Source organism: Zeugodacus cucurbitae, chromosome 6 (assembly GCF_028554725.1).
Source record: "Zeugodacus cucurbitae isolate PBARC_wt_2022May chromosome 6, idZeuCucr1.2, whole genome shotgun sequence".
NCBI lineage: Eukaryota > Metazoa > Arthropoda > Insecta > Diptera > Tephritidae > Zeugodacus > Zeugodacus cucurbitae.
Window position 1 is genome coordinate 60,591,621 of NC_071671.1, and position 21,968 is coordinate 60,613,588.

General features: G+C 38.6%; 4 protein-coding genes across 5 annotated transcripts in view; 2 read left to right on the forward strand and 2 right to left on the reverse strand.

Annotated features, from left to right (window-relative positions):
* LOC105218653 (kelch-like protein 17) overlaps positions 1 to 5,558 on the forward strand; it is a 52,301-nt gene extending 46,743 nt beyond the window's left edge. The window contains 5 exon segments of the mRNA XM_011194373.3: positions 1,656 to 1,752; positions 1,984 to 2,220; positions 2,845 to 2,951; positions 3,020 to 4,008; positions 4,083 to 5,558. Coding sequence (XP_011192675.1) covers positions 1,656 to 1,752; positions 1,984 to 2,220; positions 2,845 to 2,951; positions 3,020 to 4,008; positions 4,083 to 4,779 — 2,127 coding nt within the window. The 3' untranslated portion in view covers positions 4,780 to 5,558.
* On the reverse strand, positions 5,447 to 10,122 carry LOC105218652 (prohibitin-2). 2 transcript variants are annotated; one of them, XM_011194371.3, is made up of 6 exons: positions 9,962 to 10,122; positions 9,745 to 9,891; positions 9,045 to 9,391; positions 8,669 to 8,980; positions 8,492 to 8,591; positions 5,447 to 7,663 (listed from the first exon to the last, which is right to left on the reverse strand). In XM_011194371.3, the coding sequence occupies exons 2-6, from the start codon at positions 9,875 to 9,877 to the stop codon at positions 7,563 to 7,565; spliced, it is 993 nt and encodes a 330-aa protein (XP_011192673.1). In that variant the 5' UTR covers positions 9,878 to 9,891; positions 9,962 to 10,122; the 3' UTR covers positions 5,447 to 7,562. The 2 variants fall into 2 exon arrangements, with proteins under 2 accessions (XP_011192673.1, XP_011192674.1); XM_011194372.3 differs by lacking the exon at positions 5,447 to 7,663 and adding an exon at positions 7,918 to 7,970.
* A 352-nt stretch (positions 10,123 to 10,474) lies between these two features.
* Positions 10,475 to 13,190, forward strand: LOC105218651 (zinc finger and SCAN domain-containing protein 12). Its single transcript, XM_011194370.3, has 3 exons — positions 10,475 to 10,758; positions 10,839 to 11,694; positions 12,232 to 13,190. The coding sequence occupies exons 1-3, from the start codon at positions 10,647 to 10,649 to the stop codon at positions 12,863 to 12,865; spliced, it is 1,602 nt and encodes a 533-aa protein (XP_011192672.1). The 5' UTR covers positions 10,475 to 10,646; the 3' UTR covers positions 12,866 to 13,190.
* Positions 13,191 to 13,258: 68 nt separating this feature from the next.
* Positions 13,259 to 21,517, reverse strand: LOC105218650 (uncharacterized). Its single transcript, XM_011194369.3, has 7 exons — positions 20,178 to 21,517; positions 19,078 to 20,112; positions 18,529 to 19,017; positions 16,934 to 18,457; positions 15,618 to 16,786; positions 14,681 to 14,842; positions 13,259 to 13,906 (listed from the first exon to the last, which is right to left on the reverse strand). The coding sequence occupies exons 1-7, from the start codon at positions 21,219 to 21,221 to the stop codon at positions 13,687 to 13,689; spliced, it is 5,643 nt and encodes a 1,880-aa protein (XP_011192671.2). The 5' UTR covers positions 21,222 to 21,517; the 3' UTR covers positions 13,259 to 13,686.
* Positions 21,518 to 21,968: the final 451 nt, after the last annotated feature.

Genomic DNA, 21,968 nt, shown 5'->3' on the forward strand with positions numbered 1-21,968 from the left:
AATTCTTTTCAGAAACATATTCATTTCTGTACAAGTGCATATGATGCATATGCTAACAACTTTAAATATATTCATACTTGTCTGTATATTTATGCTTGAATGCACGCTTGCACATGAAGTTTCGTATTGAATGTCAATAGAAATGCGACAACCTGAGCATCCTCCCGACGACGTGACGGAGCATTTGACGGCCTTGCTGCGCTATGCTTTGGTGTTAACTTGATGTTTGTGTTGTTGCACTTGGTTTGCCATATGTCTGGTTTGTGCTGCCACAGGGGATTTGAATGCGACAAACGCGTCAGTGTCAATAACATCTAAGTGTTAGCGGTGTTGAGTACGCAAATGGCTTAAGAAGCAGCCGGAGGATAGGAAAAAAATTACGGAGTCTAGTATTTCGGAAAAAGGTTTAAGGAAAAACAAAGCAGTTTATGGCTGGAGGTGTGGATTGAGTAAAGTACTCTTATTTATTTCTTTCAATTTTTTTTTGTTGTAATATGTTATTTCACACATGACCTCACATTAGGGTAGGTTAAAAGACGTGGGCTTAAAGTGAAAATAGTGTAGCAGCCTTTGAATGTAATTTCTCTAAGATTCAACTCGAATCGAACGGAATGTATAGAACGCACTTAATACGGTATTTAATATACCGTCCGATCTTCTCGGAAAGGCGTTCTAATCAACCATTGCAAACTTTTTCTGCAGTTTTTTTTAACTTCCCCACATTATGTTCGTTGCATTTTGAGTCCTTCTCTTCAAGAACACTAATAAATCCGACTTAATAGAGGAATATCTGTATTTCAACTAAAATGAGACGAAAGAAAGCCTAGATGCCACTGTCGCAATCGAATCCGAGTGTTATCCATTAAACCGTGGAATCGAGTTTAGACTGCCGAAGGTCTGAGAAGCTCGGTCAAGCATTTACCAGAGATATAAGTGCATCAACCTCTAACGTAAATGAGTCGTTATCACATTTTCTTCCCACACAGGTTCCTAGCTTTGAGTTTTTCACTCGTCGCGACGTAGCAAAATAAACAATATTTTAAGCCTACGAGCAGTAATTCGTGATTAAGCTCATATGATTCGTTATCAGCTTTGTTGCTATTAATGTAATGATGTCGCAAAAAAATGTGATAAGGAAGTGCTTGTTCTTCACCTTTTACAGTTTCTAGAACAAAAGTGCAGACAAGTCGGTGGCAGCATATGTGCCGGTTTATTGTTACAATAATAGTGCCTCAGAAAGCTCGCAAATAAGGTCTGTGACACGAATTTGATAGCAAATTCACGTCATCTGCGTGAACAGTTAATCATAATCACAAATCACATTTGCTGAAGCTGAATATTAATGATCAGTAGTATGTACGACAGTCGGTTCTTCGAGACCGGAATGAGTCCGGATTTTTATACACTTAAAGGCTCTCAACCCGGTAATATTGGCCAAAACTGTTTGGGGAATGTTTTAAGGCTCTAAAATAACTGTAATGTAGGGACGACTTCTTGTAACCTGACGTCGTTTATTTCTATGTTATGCAATTCTTACCTAAATAGTATGTTGTTAATTCTCTTTGTACCTACTTGATTTAATGAACGACCATTCTTCTTCGTCTTACAAAGCAAAATATGCAATTCTAATTTTTATTTTCTCCTTATATTTTCAGCTTTGCGATGTTTCTCTGGAAGTGGGCGGCGAAACTATACAGGCTCACAAAGTGGTACTTGCCTCGGTCTCACCATATTTCTATGCCATGTTCAACGGTAAGAAACTCTAAATAATACAACACTTAAGAGCTGTCTTCGATTTGTCAAAGTTTGGAGAGAAGGGAATCGGAACAATTTATTTGGTAGACTGGCGTAAAATAGTGACAAGAGCCCAAAGCTCAAATCTATCCACCTGTGACGTGATGAATCGAAGACAGCTAATATTTTCGTCGTTCGTCTTGAACCACTTCTTAAATTCTTATTCTTCACATTCCTTACCCTCACTAGATGACATGCTCGAGCGCAATCAGGGTGCGGTACGTTTGCACGATGTCGATGTGACGGCGCTGCGTCAACTCATCGATTACACCTACACCGGTGAGATCACCATAACCGAGGACAATGTGCAGGTGCTGTTGCCCGCCTCCAGTTTGTTGCAAATTCATTCGGTACGCGAGGCATGTTGTAAATTCTTGCTGCGACAGCTGCATCCATCCAACTGCCTGGGCATACGCAGTTTTGCCGGTGAGTAAAGACACATTTTTTTATTTTATGTGGGAGCTGTTTAATGCAGTCTGTAAAATACACGGACAAAGTTTTTACTTTGTAAGTCAAACTTTTTATGGGTCGGAGAATTTGTGGTAGCAACTTTTCTAAGTTGATTTCATGCATAAGTAAATGACTTGAGCTTTTTCATTATTGGAGTAGAAAATACGTGATTGGACTGCTTGATGTGTGAAGCATCGACGTTTCTTATTGCTTCTTTTTGTTAGGTTAGGTTACAATATGAATATGTTTTTTAGATATTAGATAGGTATTGAGAGTGTATATAGAGAGGTCTTCAGGTATAGGCCTCTCGGAACTATTGAGTTCCACAATTGTTCTTATATCAACTAATAGGTGACTAATATTTTAGGTTAGATTTTCTAGGTTACAAAACGAGAAGTCTGAGTGTTCAACTCGGAATGGTTTGAGAGGAAGATCAAGTATTCATTAATCATACCTAAACCTACGGTTAATTGATTTAAGGGATTGCTTATCAGTGATGAAGAATATTGGTTCCTAGTTCTAAACTGGAAACATTGCTGTATTTATCTAACATGATTTGGTTATGAACCCAAATTATATATGCTTTCATTATCCTTCCAGATGCTCATTCCTGCAAAGAGCTGCATACGCGATCGCATAAATATGCGCTACAAAATTTTCAACAGGTCGTTGGAACCGAAGAGTTTTTACTTTTACCATTCGATGAGGTAAAAATCATTACCAAACAATCTCTCTAATAATTCGAATACCAGCTAATTCTTTTCCTTCCGCTTAGGTCAAAGATCTGATATCGAACAATCAACTGAACATTTGCTCCGAAGAGAAAGTATTCCTTGCCGTCTTGAATTGGGTCAAACACGATCTGGCCGAACGTCAATGCCACATAGCCGAATTGATGAGCCACGTACGCTTGCCATTGGTGGGACGTGACTTCCTGATGACTTGCGTTGAGACGGAGACACTCATACGCGAGGATGGTCAATGTAAGGAGCTCTTGCTGGAAGCCATGAAATATCACTTACTGCCAGAACAGCGCAGCTTGATGAGCAGCCAACGCACACAAGAGCGCCGACCGGAAGGTATGAAACCGTATGTGTTCGCAGTGGGCGGCGGTAGTCTCTTCGCCATACACAACGAGTGTGAGGTGTACAATCCGCGCACCAATGCTTGGACGCCCATCGCACCGATGTTGTGGCGTCGTTCACGTTCCGGTGTGACGGCGCTGCACAAACAGCTTTACGTTGTCGGCGGTTATGATGGCGTAAGCGATCTCAGCACTGCCGAATACTATAATCCCCTGATCAATAAGTGGACTAACATTACGCCAATGGGCACAAAGCGCTCTTGTCTCGGCATTTGCGCTTACGATGGATTGCTGTACGTTTGCGGTGGCTACGATGGCGCTTCGTGTCTGAGCAGCATGGAACGTTATGATCCGTTGACGGGCATTTGGAGTTCATGTCCGGCGATGAATACGCGTAGACGTTACTGTCGTTTAGCGGTGTTGGACAATTGCATTTACTCTTTGGGTGGCTTCGATTCGACCAATTACCAGTCGAGTGTGGAGCGTTTTGATCCGCGCGCTGGACGTTGGTTCCCCGTGCAGAGCATGACAGCGCGACGCAGCAGCTGCGGTGTGGCCTCCTCCGATGGCTACTTGTACTGCATTGGTGGCAATGATGGCACGATGTGTATGTCGAGCGGAGAACGCTTCAACTTGCGACGCAACGCGTGGGAACCGATCGCCGCAATGCATTCCAGAAGGTAAGTGGAAGCTAGTGGATCAACAATATACAGAGTTTGAGTAATAAATTAAAATTTTTTCTACTAACTCACAGATCCACGCACGAGGTCGTCGAGGTAGACGGTGCGCTTTACGCGCTCGGCGGCAACGATGGCTCATCATCGCTAAATTCCGTAGAACGTTACGATACGCGCCTCAACAAATGGACCGTAGTCAATTCAATGGTAGCGCGTCGCAGCTCAGTCGGCGCTGCGGTGCTGGAGTGCTTCCATCTCGAACGCGGACTGGTGCAGACAACGAACTTATGACCTTTGTCGACAATAGCAGAAACATTTGCGGCGGCAGCAGCAGCAGCTGCAGTAGTTGGAAATGGTAATGGAAGTGGCGGCAGCAGCGCGGCAACGACAAACGGCACCAGCAATAACCACCAAGCAACGACAACAAATGGCGTCACATCAACTCTAACGAACAATCTCATCGTGCCGGGACGTGCAGTCAGCGGACGCAGCATGCTGGGTGCGGCCGAGGTCAGCGGTAGCATTGGCAGTCTGATGAGTAGCAGTACGAGTGCGCTGAGCACCTCAGCGCCAACGACGACGTCCACATTGCGGCGTTTACGCGAACGCGAAAGGGAACGTGAGAGGGAGCGTGAAAGTAGCAGCGTCGAGAATCGTGTGAATGGCGTTGTGGTCGCCGGAAGCGGAAGTAGTAACGGCGCAACAGCAGCGGCTGGCGCAAGCGTTAATGGCACCGGCGGCACTGCGTCTGCCAAACCACCATCGACCGCTTGATGTTTGCGCTTTAAGTGATGCGAGCGGGGGGAGTAAAGCTAATGAGTCTGCAAACTTTTTAAGCGTAAGCGAAGGAATTGAGAGTTTGTGTGGGAGAGGAGTACAGAGAAGGGGGACTTTGAGAAAGTTAATGGAAAGTTAAACAGTATTTCTAGTCAAAAAGGCAAGATATGTTTAAAGAATGTTTGAGATTTTGTCGGAATTTTGTGTGCGTAACAGTTTGAAAATGGCTTGTACTCTCTTCAAAGTATATAATTAAATAATGTATTAGCTCGTAAAGGTGTTGCTGCAATTTTCCATAAGCGTTTTTTTAGTAAGCATAAAATATTTTTTACAAGCGTACGCCCGCCTCGACCCATTCCTAAGCACGTACATACATACATACAAACATACTTATATGAAAAAACATTAAGAAAATATTTTATATGTACATACACACACACACATACGCATTTATACAAGTAAATGTAACAAATTTTAAGCGCATTAAGGCGAAAAAAATCATAAATTAATTAATAAAAATTAAATACTAAAAACTAACCTAAAATATTAAAAAACAACTTTACTGCCCCTATTAGCTAGTTTTACACTAAATGCAAATTTTGAAATGCAACAAACGAGTTCATTCATGATTATTTAGGGAATGCGTTACAGAAGATTTTGTATCTTTGAAAAAAAAAAAAAAAAAAAAACAAATTACAAAAAAATTAAATTTTGGTGCGCAAGTAAAGCAAAAGTAAATGGAATCGAATAGCGAAAAATCTACAAAATATTTATAACACACATATATACTTATATAAATATGTATGGCAATTTATATAGTTTTATTTAATGTCTTAGAAATAATTAATTAAGCGCATACATACATACATATAAAATACAAAAGTAAAATTTAATTAAATCTACATCCTACAACATACATACATACATACATAAAAAGTAAATTTAGTTAAAATAGTTTATAGCATTAAAAAAAGACAACTTCTAACCACCTATCCACAAACTACGATTTACCTAATAAGTGTACTACCAACAAAAAAAATATTATATACTTACATACAGACATCTACACTTACTGTGTTCGCAGAAGTATATAAGCTAGCAAACATATTTGCATATTGCCACCATAATAGATACATATGTATGTATATGTATATTTCGAATATTCACCCACACACTCATACATAGTACATACCTAAATTCATATATACATTTATAAGAAATAATAAGACAACTTTTAAGGACTATTTATATGTGTGTCTAAAGGCCAACATTTGAGTTGTCCACTTATTTGGCGCTCACCGGCCGCAACAAACCGAATTCTTATGCAATTACTAACAATTCAAATACATACAAAACAATTATGAAGTGAAACGAAATGTGTTTTTAATGAAAGATAAGGTCTAGATCCAATTCCTAATATACGTTTCCCAATATGTCAACGAGAGAGAGCTTGAAGGTAAGTATTTACACTTCGGTACAAAAAGTTACTGCTTATTTTACTAAACACCTGTTAAGACCTTCGATCATCTTTGTATCTCCTACTTATCCAGACTGAACCCTGTTATACAAAATATATGTCCTGCATGCAACAAGTCTCACATGATACTGATTAGCTCTTTGCCGAACCGACTCATCTATCCCCTCCCTCTCTCTGTGGTTCGACCATGTCGGAACAGCTCATTTCCTGTGCCTACCCTTAGATGACCTCGAAGACAACTAGATAACCGGCCGGTCATAAACTACACCGCCTCTACTTGGTGGCCTGGGTGCAGTAGAACGCAGCTTGGGAAGCTTCAGACTTGTCAAAAAACCGGACAGCCATAGGTTGCCTCACGTTGTCTCTGCGAGTATCTTCCTCAAATACTTCGACGACCTACAGAACTATACAGACCGGACTTCGGATGCGACAGACTTTCGACAAACACTGAACGCCATTTACAGAGGAGCTATTAACACCTTCATTGACTCCCTCCCAGTGAATGGCGTATTCACCACCTATTGCAGACACCGAACTAGAGTTGGCTCGCAGAACTATACTGACCGCCGCGCAACTTTGTTATGGATATTTTAGCAGATTGAATTCCTACCTATCCAGACTGAACCCCGACAAAACCAATATTTACATGTATATACATATATATATATATATATGCTAAACCCCACTCATCTAACACCACTATCCCTTGGTCCGACCTCATCGAAACAGCATGTTTCCTGGGCCTCAAGTAAGATGACCTCCACGACAACTAGACTTGTGCTTTCCGTTGCAGCAGGGCTGGACAACCGTTATAACAACAACAAACACTCCTTTCCCTTCCCTTCCGACCACGTCGAAACTCTCGTTTCCTGGGCCTTCCGTTAGATGTCTTCGATGAGAATTGATTTAGGTTTACCGGTTCAGCCAGGTTTGGGTAACCGCCTCAACAACAACTAGACTTGTACTTTCCGGTTCAGCAGAGCTGGATCAACATTACAAAAACAACAAATCAACATCTTCTAAGTATTTCTAAAACCTCATTTTAATATTCCACCAACAATTTCAACGCAAATTTTTATGTTGAACGCCTTTATTATTTTCAAAATAAGTTCAAGGTATACAACCGAGGCACACGCAGTCATATTATTATATAAAAACAATTCAAAATCGCTACTTAACGCTAGCGAAGCACAAGAAATTATTACAAAAACAAAACAAAAAAATATTTAAAAGACAATTCAGTAAATGCTTTAAATGTAGGTACTATGAGTAGTCGAAAAAAAAAAATCCAAAAACTTTCGCTTTAAAGCAAACGATCCGCCGTGCGTCGAGCAACGGCACCAACGGTTGTTGATGATTTATCACTTCCTCCCTTCTTAGCGCCATCATACCAACCCGATTCGACTGCAAAAGTTGAAGAAAAAACAAAAACAAATTGGAATTATTAGCAAAGAAAGTGGCGTTACTTTTTTGGAAGTGTTTTCTTTTGCTAATTTTTCCCAATTTTTTGCAGCGACATGGAATGAAGAGGTGAGCCGAAATGAAGGCGCGTTTTGTAGTGAGAATTATGCGGTATGTGAAAAATTGAAACACAACTCATTTGTTAAAGCGCTACTTTATTATTATTTTTCATTATTTATTGTATTATGCTAAGGCAGTTTTATTGAGCGCATTTATTCTAGCGCCTCTTTGCTACTCAATTCATAAACTCCTTTTTCGGTTGAGCGTTGTTGAAGAAATTAAAAGAAAAGAGAAAGTCATACAAAAATAAGTAATAGAAATCAAATATTAACATTCCAGTCCGTTATACTTGGTATTGGTGAAAAACTAACAAAAGAAAGAATGCTTGCCAATAGGATTTTGTAACGAAATTAATCATATATTTTGTTCTGGTATAAGAACTCAAAAACATACATTTCCGAAGACTTTTAAAGCTTAACAACTAACTAATATAGTAAGTGTGTGCAATTGTAGCATGAATTTCGATTTTTATGAAAATTCAGAATTAACAAAAAAAGTACAATTCTCCGCTACATTGAGCAGATTTCAGTTCAACTTCAAATTCGTACAAACATGTGGCAAGGTAAAACAAATTTGCCAATTTATTTGTACAAAAGTAACAATTAAAATTTTTAAAGCATGATTTTTAAACAATTTTTGTTAATTCCTACATGTTACGCTTTGCCATAATTATATTTTTCGGTTTTAGAAGGAGGAAACAAATTTATTTACTTTTGTAAACTTTCTCAGTCATATCATCGAAGCCAGAATCCTGAATGTTCAACATCAAGCTATCGGCTGAGAGGTAGACCTTGTTTTGTGAGTTTGCAATCTAAAGTGAAAGTTAAACAAATTAATAACCAAAAAACAACAATTTTCCAGTTATTTTATAATAAAAATGATACTTACAGTTCTTGCTATGCTTTGAGCCGCACGTATTTTACGCAATTTCAAGTAGGCAGGGTTCTGTTTCACAGCAAGACCCAACATTTTAGCTGCCTCAGCTTCACCCTCAGCTTGTACGATTTTCTGTTGTTTCTCTTGTTTGGCGCGTTCAACGAAGAAGACAGCGCGCTGTGCTTCCTGCTGTGCCACCTGTTTGGCTTCAACGGCGGCGGTATATTCCTTGCCGAAACTCAATTCAGTGAGCGAGACATCATCCAAAATAATGTTGAAGTCACGTGCGCGCTCGACCAATTCTCTGCGGATCAACAAAGAAACCTATTGGTGGAAAAAATATTGTTAAAAAATGCATTTCGCAACACACAACACTTATTTGTTGTACCTGTTGACGTTGTGTGATCAATTGTGAGGCATTGAATTTAGCTACGACACTTTTTAGCACCTCATTGCAAATTGAGGGTAATACTTTCTCATCATAATCGACACCAAGTTGTCGGTGCAAAACTGGAAGACGCAGCGAGTCGGGACGTGAAAGCACACGCAACGAAATATTGATCATCTGTAAATCCTTTGAGCCAGTGGGTGATGAAATCTTACGGGGACGCGAGCGAATGTCATAGACGATTGGATACTGGAACCAGGGAATGCGGAAATGTAAACCTTCTGAGTAGATCTCGTTTTGAATGCCACCAAGACGACTGAAAATGATAGCACGATGACCACCATCGACTGAAAATATTTAATAAACATTAGCATATAAAATTATTTGCACTAAATGCAGCAGCCGAATGTTGATGAAATCTAAATTGTGGTTATGCAACCGGCGGGGGTCAACTACAGCCGGCACATGTGCACTTCACTTAATTTGACATGTAAATTGAAATTAACTAGGCAATATTGGAGTACTACAAAGATTTTCATAATCATTGCTTGTCATTGCATGCAATGCAGCAGATATATTATGAAATATTTCACGGCTCGTTGTGGGCTTCGCTGATAATACACACATTGAGGTTATGTCATCAACATGTTTTAACTCAATTTGCTTGTTAATTTTCCACATAAATATTAAAAAACTTTACCTGTGTATAAGGATTGACTGACGCCATAAGCAGCAGCTCCAACAGCAGCCAATAACTTAATGCCTGTAGTTAATCCTGGTGGACCGCCTTTGCCCAATTTCCCAGCCAAATCATTTAATTTACTCTGTGCCATTGTTAATCAGTCGTCTGTTGTTAAGAATAAGGAAATAAAACATTAACACGAATATTAACTAATTGTTTTAACTGTTTTACTTACATTTAAATGCAATGGAATAAATTCACGCGAGAAAAACACAAATTAATAGAGGAAAAACTGATTGCAAAATATGCCGCACTGCTGGTCAAATTCCTTCTAGTCAGAGAGCAACAGGGTTGCATGCAGGTGCATTGATAATTTAGTTTTAGTGGTATTTTTTTTACAAAATATTTAAAATAATTTTTTATTTCATATATGTGAATAATAATTAGAAAATGAGAATAAAAATTTAGTTTATATATATAAATATATAATTTTTTTAAGCTGCGAGCATAAATGTAAATATAAATAAATATGTATTTTAGCAAAATTGAAAATTTCAAATTATAAATTTAACAGAATTCAACAGCATTTAATTTTTTTATTTGATTTTCACTATTGCATTGTAATTTGACTAATTTCAAATAGTCTAATCAGTTTTTTTAGAAATTCCAATCAGGAAATTAACATTTTTTTGAATATATAAATATGGCATTTCGTTTTAGGTTATCAAGGATTTGCAACTCTGAGTTTTCGGAGTGTACATAAGTCAAAATAATTTATTTTATAGCCAATAGTATTGTGATGATTTTATTGTCTTGGAATATAATTAGTTTATTAGTTTAGTGATTACTAATTTTAATATTAAACTTTGTATATTGACGAACAATTAGTAATAGTGTGTGATATATTAACTACTTAACCAATGGATGCAACAGCGTTTGCGCCAGCATCTAAAGCTGTTCCCAACAATGCAGCTGCCTCCGATGTATCTTTGCGCTTTTATTCGTTCTTACCGTGCACACAATCAAGAAAGAGTATGTAACGTATTATTAAATTATGTTTGGCATTTGAAAACAATTGATAAATTTTGTTTCTTTTGTGTGTGTTTATTTAGCATTGACCAGCAGTTCTAAAACAAGTGGTTACAGTACAGATACAAGTGGTGTGCTTGTTATCAACGATAGCGACGATGAAGATTCATCGACTATATCTGCCGAATCAGAGCCACAATTTGAATTTCTATGCGAAATTGACGTTGACAAAAATGTCGCGCTTCCACGACCCATCGAGCTCAAAGTGGAGTGTAAAAAAGAGCCTGACGAACATATTAGACAACAAGAACAAGATAAAATATCTAACAATAAGAATGCAACATCAATTCATACAGCAGCCACGACGGATTATAGTGATTGTGAGGATGAGCTTTTGACATTGTGTAAAATCGAACCAGTTTGTGATCTTAATGAAATCTTGCCACCTACAACGAACACAGAACATGTTAACAATCATTACATATACTTCATCTGCCCACAATGTGGTGAACGTCACGATGCGCATCCACATTGGCGGCGCCACATAGAGTTGGCGCATCAATTGGGTGATCAGCGGAATTGGAATTTCAAGCGACGACCGAACAACGAATTCGAATGTGCTAAATGCAGCAAGATGTTTACGCGTTGTACGCTCAAAACGTTGCAACAGCATCATTTTACACATCTGCCACATAAAGTGTACCACTGCAAATTGTGTCCGTACGAAGAGCAAAGCATGTTTTTGATGATTTCACATATTATGTTGCATAAAGAGAAGGATGCCAGCTGCAGTGGTAGCGCCAGTAGTAAGGGTACACCGACAGCGCGCGAAATAGCGCTGTGGGAACATGAAAGTCGCGCTTTAATTGCATACATTTGTCCGGCTTGTGGTTTAACGTTCGAAGCGGAGGATGCTTGGCAGGCGCACATAAATTTTAGGTGCATTTCGTTATTTTTGAAAAATAATTTGAAATATTTTGTTTTATAATTCATAACGGGTGTGCATTAAACCAGAAAAGAGTGATTAGAGTGAAAGAGTTTCAGTTTTATTTTGTTTACATAAAAATATTGAAGTGAAATATTTTAAAAATGTTTGAGTTTTAAATAAAATCGGTCGTAAATTAAATTAAAGTTGAAATCGGCTGCTAAAGTTTATAATAAAGTTTGTTAAATATGAAATTGTTTACAACAACTGAATTTTAGTTTATCTCTGTATCAAAAAATTTGTCAAGAACTAAATGCGCATTAAATGTGCGTTAAATGTACTTTCATCCTTTAATTGCTTAAATGCTTGCTTTTATTTTTTACATTTATGGAAATTGCTATTCTTTAAATTTCCTTTTAAAACTAATCTAAACATCTCAATAAAATCGATATTCTGCTTCTTCACTCTAACCAAAAAAACTCCAAATTCAATTTAATTCTTTAAGTAACACTCATTTATTAATATACATTCATATTGTCTCTTCCACACAGTCACAACTTCTTAGAAAAGACAGCGGAAAATCGTTTTGGTGATCATTTCAAATGCTCCGAATGCACGGTCGAAATCTTCTCCCAACACATTGCCGATCTGCAGCAACATCTATTCACACATTTACCATATAAATCGTATTTCAAATGCAAAGTTTGCAGTTTCACTATATCGCGACGAAATTTCATGCTCTCCCACATACTAAACTTACACAAAGTCCATTTGACACCCGGCGCCATTGCAAACGAAGACGCCGTACTCACACCAGCCACATCAACGACATCAACGAATGGTGTATCAGCTGCAGTCGTAACAACAACGACAACGAACACTTCACCAGCTGGCGATAGCATAAACGATTGTCATATCTCATCGGGTAGTCTGCTGGAAACCGAAGATATCAATGCAAATTCCATAAATGTTTATAACGATGTGACGAGAAGTGCGCGTAGAATTTCAATGCCATACCAACCAATGGACATCACAAACGCCAACAAAGATTCGCTAAAGTTACCGGTGAAATTGCATAAAAGCAAAGGCTCATACACATGCGAGAAATGTACCAAACATTACATGTATCGAAAGAGTTACGATAAGCATATACGTTTTTGCAGTCTTATGAATTCAACAATTTAAGTGATAAATAAGTAGATTCGTGACATTGCTTGGCAGATATATTGAGTTGTGTGTATGTATGTCAATCATCGTTCATAGAAAAAGTCATAAGAAAAAGTGTTAACTTTTAATATTTCCTACTCTAACATTCCATTTTCATGCATATATACATTCGATTTTCGATTTAGCAGTGCGCGAGTGCTGTTGAGTGTGTGCATACAGTTATTTTTTCACTTAACATTGTTTTAAATGATAAGCTTTTCAAATGTTTAGCACTTCACTACGGTTGAAATCGCACGCTCACACTCACACATTTAAGCACTTTACTTTAACTATTGTTTCCTGTTTGCACTAAATTTTAAGTGAAAATTAACTATATACATATATATATATTATTGTTTTGTTACTTAGATGCTAGTTTTATTAACATATTTTCATTATTTTTCATATTTTCCTAACTCTCATTAAACTGAGTTAAGTACAAAATTTGAAAATATGTATTTTATTATTATTATTATTATATTTGCAAATTATGCTAAAATGAAATAAAAACAGCACAACTGAATTTTTGAGTAAAAAAGTATTTGTATACACTTTATTCTTATCATAAATATATATGTATGTATGTATGTGTATATGTGATTCGAGCATAAATCTTGTAATCAATTTTAATGAAAATGTTTGAACGTTCACATTCCATACATTTTACGCTTAAAGCATAAACTACGCTAAATCACATAGTGAAAATTTTGAAAAATCCATAATCGAAACAAAAAATCAACATTGAACGTGAAATCACATTGCCGTCGCTCAGTATTCGCGCTAAACAGTTTACAACAACGTCACATATCGTTTAAATTGCGATTCTCATTTCGTCCGAAATTCGTATCGCGCAAATAGTGTGCGGTCTGCTCGTTGATCAGCGACATCACAATCGTTTTAAGGCTCAGCACCGAGGCCAACTTGTATTTGAGTGCTACAGACTTGACCAGCGCCACCAATTGTGCCAAATGCTCATCCATGCGCGCGCTGATACGATGATGCTGCGCATAGAGTTGGAAGCTAGTGGTGAAGAGAGTTAAATTTAATGAATATTGAAGTTATAAAGAAATGTATAAATAAAAAGAAAAAATACGAATTTTCAGAAAATTAACAATCAATTGCAATAACTAAAATAGCTTAAATCGGTAGCCATTTGCAGTACTTTATAATTGACGCCTAAATGTATGCTAACAAGGCACATAAAAAGTGTTGTTGGAACATATCTAGAATACATTTAATAAGTTATTTTGATTTTTTCGTAAAAAAAAATTTGTTTTTTACATATGTTGATTATTTAAATTTTTTTTTTAATATTTTTTTTTTATAATTTTTTTAAATATTTTTTTTATAATTTTTTTAAATATTTTTTTTATAATTTTTTTTTTATAATTTTTTTAAATATTTTTTTTTTTAATCTTTCTTAATTTTTTTTTACAATTTTTTTTACATAAATTTTTTTTTTAATTTTTTTTAATAATTTTGTTTTCTATAATTTCTGCTGTTGAAAGCTAGTTATGATTAAATTAAATTTGGTGAATTTCGAAATGATGATATAAAGAAATGTGTAAATAAAAATACGAAAAATGAATTAAATACAGTTAATTTGTTTTTTTTTTCGCAATAAACGAGTTTCGGTGTAAATGTAAATGAAATGTATTTTACACTCTCAAAAAATTCTTAAAAAAAAAATGAAAAAAGAAATATTAGCTTTTTTTACAACTTTCTGCTTAAATAAAAAATTGTAAAGAATAAAATAAAATTTTTTAACACAATAAATTAGTAAACATTACCCACCCTTTAACGGTATTCTCAATGACATTATCGTTGATTTGCAAATGTTGCAAGTACTCCGGCAGATAATGCGCCTGTCCGAGTATGACATATTGCGAGAGCAACACTTCAGCCCAATTTATGTCGAAGCCGCAAGCGCGACTTAGTATAAGCGTTTGCGGCACGCTGAAAAATAAAAGATTGAATATTAAAGAAAAAAATTTTTTTTTTTTTTAAATTATATTAATACAAAAAATTATGTCTGTAAATGAAAATTAGTATTAAAAAGTACTTGATGTGAATTTTTCTACAAAACCAGTGTCAATTTTAAAATCTGTAGTAATAGTATTAAGATTTTTAAACTGATAAAATTAGAAAAAAAAATTAAAAAAATATACATATTTATATATATTTACTAAAATAAATTAAATTAGTTCCAAAAGTTGCATACACATTAAAATTTTCAACGAAATCCATTAATTTATAAGCGTGTCTTAAATATATGCGTGTATTTTTACGTGAAAATTCAGTTGTGACAGTGCGTTTTTAGGTTATGGTGACAAAAATTTAGGCTAGCGAGCGAAAAAGGAATGTATTAACAAATCGAATAAACATTTGTATTTACGGAATTACAAAAATCATTTGTACAAAGATTTTCAACGAAATAATAATTTAAAAACAATAAAAAAACTAAAAAAAATTTTTGTTTATTCATTTGTATGTTAGTGGTTGGTTAAGGTGTGCCTTGACAGCATTAAAATTTTTTATTTAACTTTATTAAAAAAATATTTTAAATTTATGACCATAATACCTAAATAACATAACTCCGAACAAACCTAACCTCAAATTGGTTTAGCACAAAAATATAACATTAACTAGCGAATCCGTTTACAGTTCAGAACATTTTATATAACAAATAAAAAGTAAAAATAGTTATAACGTTACAACAACAACAACTCACCTCAACTCCGCATTGACGAGTTCACGAAACTCCTCACGCGTCTGCACATTCACGACGCACACGCATAGGTGCGTCTCCATCGAATTGCGATCCAGCGCTTTGCTGGCCAAATCAATTTGCACAGCCACCATCTCGGCCAGCGAGGCGACACGTTGTGCCAGCAGCAGTTTATTGTCGAGCAAATAATTCTCCGTCGCATGCGTGTAATATTCCATAGCTTGTTGCAGCAGCATAAGCAGCTCGGGCGTGCAACGTAGTTTGGGTATGAAGGTTTTTGTCGGATTTGCCGTTGTCAAATTGACCATCGACATCTTTTCGGGCAATTGTGCGCTGCTCACAGCCGCTTGATGGATGATCTTGGCCAGCACAGTCTGCGCATCCTGCTCCCACATTTCGGCCAGCTCTTGATACATGAGGAAGTGCAGCGCAGTCAGTTTCAGGTATTCCCGTCCGTCATTCGGACAATATTCGCGTAGATATGTAATTATGGCCTGACGCAGGCCGATGGTCTTCTCTTCGTCGAATTGGCCCAGCAGCGATTCGAACTGCTCGTTCTTGAGCAGCGAATCGAAACAGTAGAACATTTCACGATAGCGACCGATGCCGCTGAGCATGCGCACAATTAACGACCAAGACTTGGCTTGTGTGAGCACGGCGTTTAACGCCTTGGCGCGGTTCAGCACATTCGCTATGCCCTCCATGGAGCACTCGTGCACGTAGCATTGGTGCGCTTTGATCAACAGCTCCACATAGATGATATTCTGCTTCTTGTGCGACAGCACCTGCGCTGGCGGCAGTAACGGTCCGGCAGTTGTTGCCGTGGTAATCGGTGGTATGCCGGTCGGTGGTTGGTTGCTATTGCTATTCGTTGGCAAGCCGTAACGTCTTATAATTTCGGCGAGTCGCTCGAAGAACGTGTTGTGTTCGTACTGTTTATTATCTTGAAATTTACGATATGCCTTCAGTGCGTCACAGTATTCTAGCAGACAGTTGCCGAGCTTCGTCGTGTTCGGCACCAATTCCAAAAATAAATGCAGATCACGATCGATATTGTAACCCCAGACCGTCGTGTTTTTGATCGCGTTTTTCGCTTGTTGATCGGCAGTGAAGATGTAGAAGCGTGGACGCACGACGGCTGTGGCAAGTTCGGTGGCCAGCAGTTCGGCGATCTGTGGAAGGGGAGAAAAATATATAATTTAAGATTTTTGAGTTGCAAAAAGTAAGGTGTTAATGAGGTCGGACGGAACCGAAAGTATTTAGCTTAATTACTTAAGCTGGACGTACGAAAAAATAATGAATAATTGAACTTCTCATACCTCTTGCGGTGTCATATGCGTTGAAGTAATGATATCACTCACAACCAGCAGACGATGCAGACAACCTTCTTCAGAGACACTTTGCAGCAACACTGTTGTATCCTTCGTGCGCAGGACATCCAAATACTCTTTGTCTAAATACATGGCAGCGCGATAGACCATCACAATGCGACGTCCAATATTCACGCCATACGTGAGCTTAGAAGCAATGCCTTGTATTGTCTCCAAAGTTTCGCGCTTCTCCTTGGAAGGTATCTCTTCAAACTCCAGAGTGGAGCAACTGTCTGAGAGATCGCTACTTGCTTTTGAGGGCGAAGGTTGTCCATCGCGAGTTAGCAGTCCACTATCCAACGTGCGTTTATTGAATTTGGCGAATGAGCTGATCTCAATGTCGCGCAGCATTTGTCGCTCCTCCGAAGACATGCTGAAGATGGTGGTCACACCTTCGGCCAGCGCCATGCAAAATACCACAAACCGCAGGTCGATTGGACGGCATTCGAAGAGCTCTTGCAGACGCAAAGCCTCGACAATATCACCTTTGTCCAGCAGTAGGTTGAGTTGAGCCTCCAGACGCGCTTCCATTTGTTTGGTCATCGGATGTTTTATGCTAACATTGAGGTCCTCAATGCCGGCAAGCTCCTTCAGCTCGAGAAAAGATTTATATAGCACACAACGTTCGTTCAACATGATCTGCTCGTAGTATTCCGAGTGGTAAACACCCATTTCAGCCGCCACATCATCATCCAGCTGTAGGTAGCATATTATCATTTCGTATTCAATTTGATCACGATCGAAGGACTCATTCGGAAAGAGATGATGTTGCTTGATAACGGTAAGTGCACGCTTGAGGAGTTGATATTTGCGCGCGCATGGCTTCGTGAGGCGACCAGCAGCGTAGAGATAAAAATTGACCAGCAATTCCGGCGGCAGTGAATGTTCAGCAATTTCGTTTTCGTAAAGTTGAAATGTGCTCAACGCATACGGCTCGTCACCATCAGTCGACTCAGCTGTTTCGAGCTTAGTGACCCATTTGCTGTAGACGATATCACTGATGGGCTGATGCAGCAGCGTTGCCAAACGCACAGCCACATCATACTCGCCTTTCGCGCGCAAAGCTTCCAATAGTTGCTCGTATACCTGATTATTCTCAACGGCAAGTTGCTCGAAATCGATTGTGTAGCAATCGGCCCAACCAAGACGTGTCTGCAGCGCCTCAAAAACGGCATGCAAACGACAAAAGTCCATTTTGACGCTGATGTCGCTCATATCGGAACGACACATGCAGCTAATGAGTTTCTGTTGCTCCAAGGTCGAGTCGAAATTGTGCTGCAAATGCACAAGCAGTAGACGTATGCTGTGCTGCATGAGCTCATGGCGTGCGAGTGTGGCGCAGAAAGGCATTGCGACGGCATCATTGCTCCACGCAAGCAGAAAGAGACGCAGCGTGTGGACATCTTCATCATCGAAGTGGCGTTTGTGTTGAGTGCGCTGTAGAAAGTGGCAGAGATGTGTGAAGGCGCTGTCCTGTGGAGAGAATAGGAGTGAAGGAAAACAAATATTTATTACAAATTCCTGTTTAGAAACCACAACCTTACCTTGAAGAAAATGCGAAAACTGCGCAGTAGCAGCGCCGTATCTCCGTGACGCACTGCGGACTCCACCAGCAACCAGGTAACTTGCTGTATATCCTGTGTAGCCCATTTCAGCACCTCAGCCCATTGATTTGTAGCCACCGCCAGCCATACCAGCCACTGCCACTCGATGTTTGCATGATGCACCGTGGCCGCAAGCACCGCTAATACTGGCAGTCTGTATTTTACGCAGTTTCTGAGTAAATTCCATGAAGTCGCATGCGTATGCTGATCCTGCATGAGTTCGAGAAATTTGCTGGCGCTGCTAACCTGCTCTTCATTGATGGGCGTGCTGCTGAGCAGCACAATTGCAAAGAGATCGAGCCGTCCGCAAGCGTCTGGTAAGAAATGGAGACGTTGTTGGCTGGGTGCAGTGCGGAAGAGCGCATTGTTGGGGTCATTACAAGCCGAGCTAACGGAGGAGGTGATGGTTTCAGCTGAGGTAGTTAGTGGCTGCAAAAGAGAATACATTTTTAACACTTAAATCGTTATGAAAATTAAAGTCATACTCACATTTCCGTCACTTTTGCGCGTGGGTTTCTTATGCTGACGTGAAAAGCTGGCATGTCGCTTCGGCTGCGCGGGCAATTCGCACAAGAATGCACGCAACATATGCTCACCCATGGCGCGCGTCTCAAAATGCGCCACCAGCACTTGCAGCTGTGATAACGGTACGTCGAAGTATTGCATCAGCACCAGCAGTCGCCACCAATCATCCTCCTTGGCATAGTACTGCATCACTTTCATGGGCCACTGACGTTGACCGCTGCAGGCAACCAAACGCATGAGTGCCTGATAATCTTTTAATGGAAATTGCGTTGGCGCTTTGTTTATACGTTGCACCAAAATGGTTTCTACGCGCGCAAATAATTGTGTGTAATTTTTGGCCACCACATTGGTTTCGTCTTCTTCATCCTCCAGCAAGCGACACAATTTCAGATAATTACGCAAACACTGTGAATCATAGCCAAGCATCTCGATGAAGGCTACACAGTGTGTCACCAGCTCAAAGTTGTTGGCGTGTTGCAGTGCCAATTCGGTAACAGTTTCGCAGGCGCTAAAGAGGTGACCTTTGGTCAATTGACCATACTGTTGCAGATGGTCCATGATGAGGTAGTAGACTGCATAGCTACTGCGTTGCTGTTTCAAATAATGCAGAAAATTGAGCTTATATTTACGAGCATATTTTGCGCACAACTTTTCATTAGAGAACGAAGCTAGCGTGTCTGGCAGCTCCTTGGAGATTTCTTTTATATCTATGTGTTTGAATTTGCGTAGAAAATCGTAAGGTGTGGGCATATTCTTCCCTTGCCCATTATTGCCATTGTCGCCATTCGACGAGATATTCGTATCGCTATTGTGATTTGGATTTCTGATGGATAATGTTTTCAAATATGGAATGTTTTGTAAACCAGTGGTGTGCAAGAAGCAAATCAAAGTCTCCACACTCGGCTCATTGCTGAGGAAATCAAATAATGTGACTAAAGGTTGGACCGCGTTAAAATCTACACCTTGATGCTCCAGATACGACTTAGTCGCTTGGAAAATCTGAGATTAAAAAATTAATTGTAAATTAATATACAAATAATATATAAAAAATAGAAAAAACACACTTTTCCGAACTCTTCCAACTCATCGGTTTTGTTCTCCTTTAATGCTACCAAAAGCTTAAGCAATTGTTCATCATCTGGAAATTCCTCAAACATTTCCTCCAACTCGCGCGTTTTTACAAAATCGCGTAACAGCAACATGTGCAGGCCACGCTTGAGTAAAAAGTGTCCGATCGGTAACTTTTCTAACATTTCACGGTTACGTTCTAAGCTTTCGGTAGTACAAAGCCGCCGCACCACCACAGCCACTTCATTTCTTTCAGTAGCAAATAAGTGTCCCGCTGCCGCAAAGCAGTTACGTATCGCTTCGTTAGGTTCTTTTAAACTTTTCAATGCATATTCATACATTTCCGTTTCCAGCTCCCACTCACAATATAATACTTCCAATTCTGTGTACTCCACATCTGGTAGCTGTCCCGCTAAAGTGCACCAGCGTACTAATTGTGCCAATTTAGCTTCGTCTACCAAAAAGTACCACAAACTATATTTATCCAAACGTTCTAAAAGCAATGGATTGTTGTTCAGAAAATACAACTCCGCTAACAATTTATTTAGATATGATTCATCGCAATGCACTAGCGTTTCAATATTAACGCGTCGCAGTTGCACTTTGCACTTCGCCAACAATTCGGGACACTGTTGTAGTTGCTGCCATAAATCCCAATAGAATTGTAATTGTAGCATATCAGTCTCATAATTTTGTGGATCTTTCTTTTGCAGATGTTCGATCACAAGTTCGCGTAGTTCCTCATCATCACACTCACAGGCAAATTGATAGTAGAAACTTTTCACATCCCGCTTGACATTGTTTAATACCATTTCGGCCTTGCACACCAGTCGTTCGGTGAGCAGTCGTTGCACATACGTTTGTACAACATCTTGAAAGAATTGCTCATATTCCGCTATTTGTAATTTGCGTTTACGTGCCCAATACTCAATACAGAGATCAATGTTTTCGCCTTTAGTGGCTACCTCTTTTATGAGTGCCACCTCACTGATACCAGTCCAGGATTTAAAGAGTTTATCACGTTTGTATGTTGCACTCATGTTTTCGCTTGGAAAATCGCTTTTCAAGAGAAAGTCAAATTGTGAAATAGGTTATTACATTTCCATTCACCCACTGAAGTGGTTTCCTTTGTTTTCACAGTTTAAATGTTTCACTCGTGGAAAATTTCCTTCACTTTACGCATTCTACTTTTGTTGATAAGCATCCACATTTATTTATTTGCTTATTTTCCTGTAATCGTTGCTTTAACTCGTAGTAATTAAATAACAAAATAAGTAAAATTGTTAAGCAATGAAGGAATGTAGATTTTTGTTTGTTGTTATCAGCGATGCACCAAAATTACTGCGGTGCTTTCAAAGCAAATCAACGGCGTTGAATGGGAAATTATTTTATCACATAGAAAACAAGAAGAAGATTCAAAAATCGAACTAAATCCTTATAAAAAATAATTTATTTAACAATAATATGTACTTAAATATTTGAATGTATGTTCAAAATCTTTATTTTTTATAAATTGGTATTAATTCATCGACGTTGGTTTTCTGTACAGCAGCGCCTTGCTTTCCTCACATATGTTCTTATTCAACAACTGTTTCTTATCTCCTAATCAGAGTTGCCAAACAATAATCCAAATGGATATGTATATTTTATGAATAAGACCGGGAGATTTCAATAAATGCTTGTCCATTCTCACGACAGAACAAGCAATCTTCACTAAATGGGGTCGATATCTAATATGATCTTCAATGGGACGCATCCCTGACGATCTGGGTAGGAAAACTGCGGCT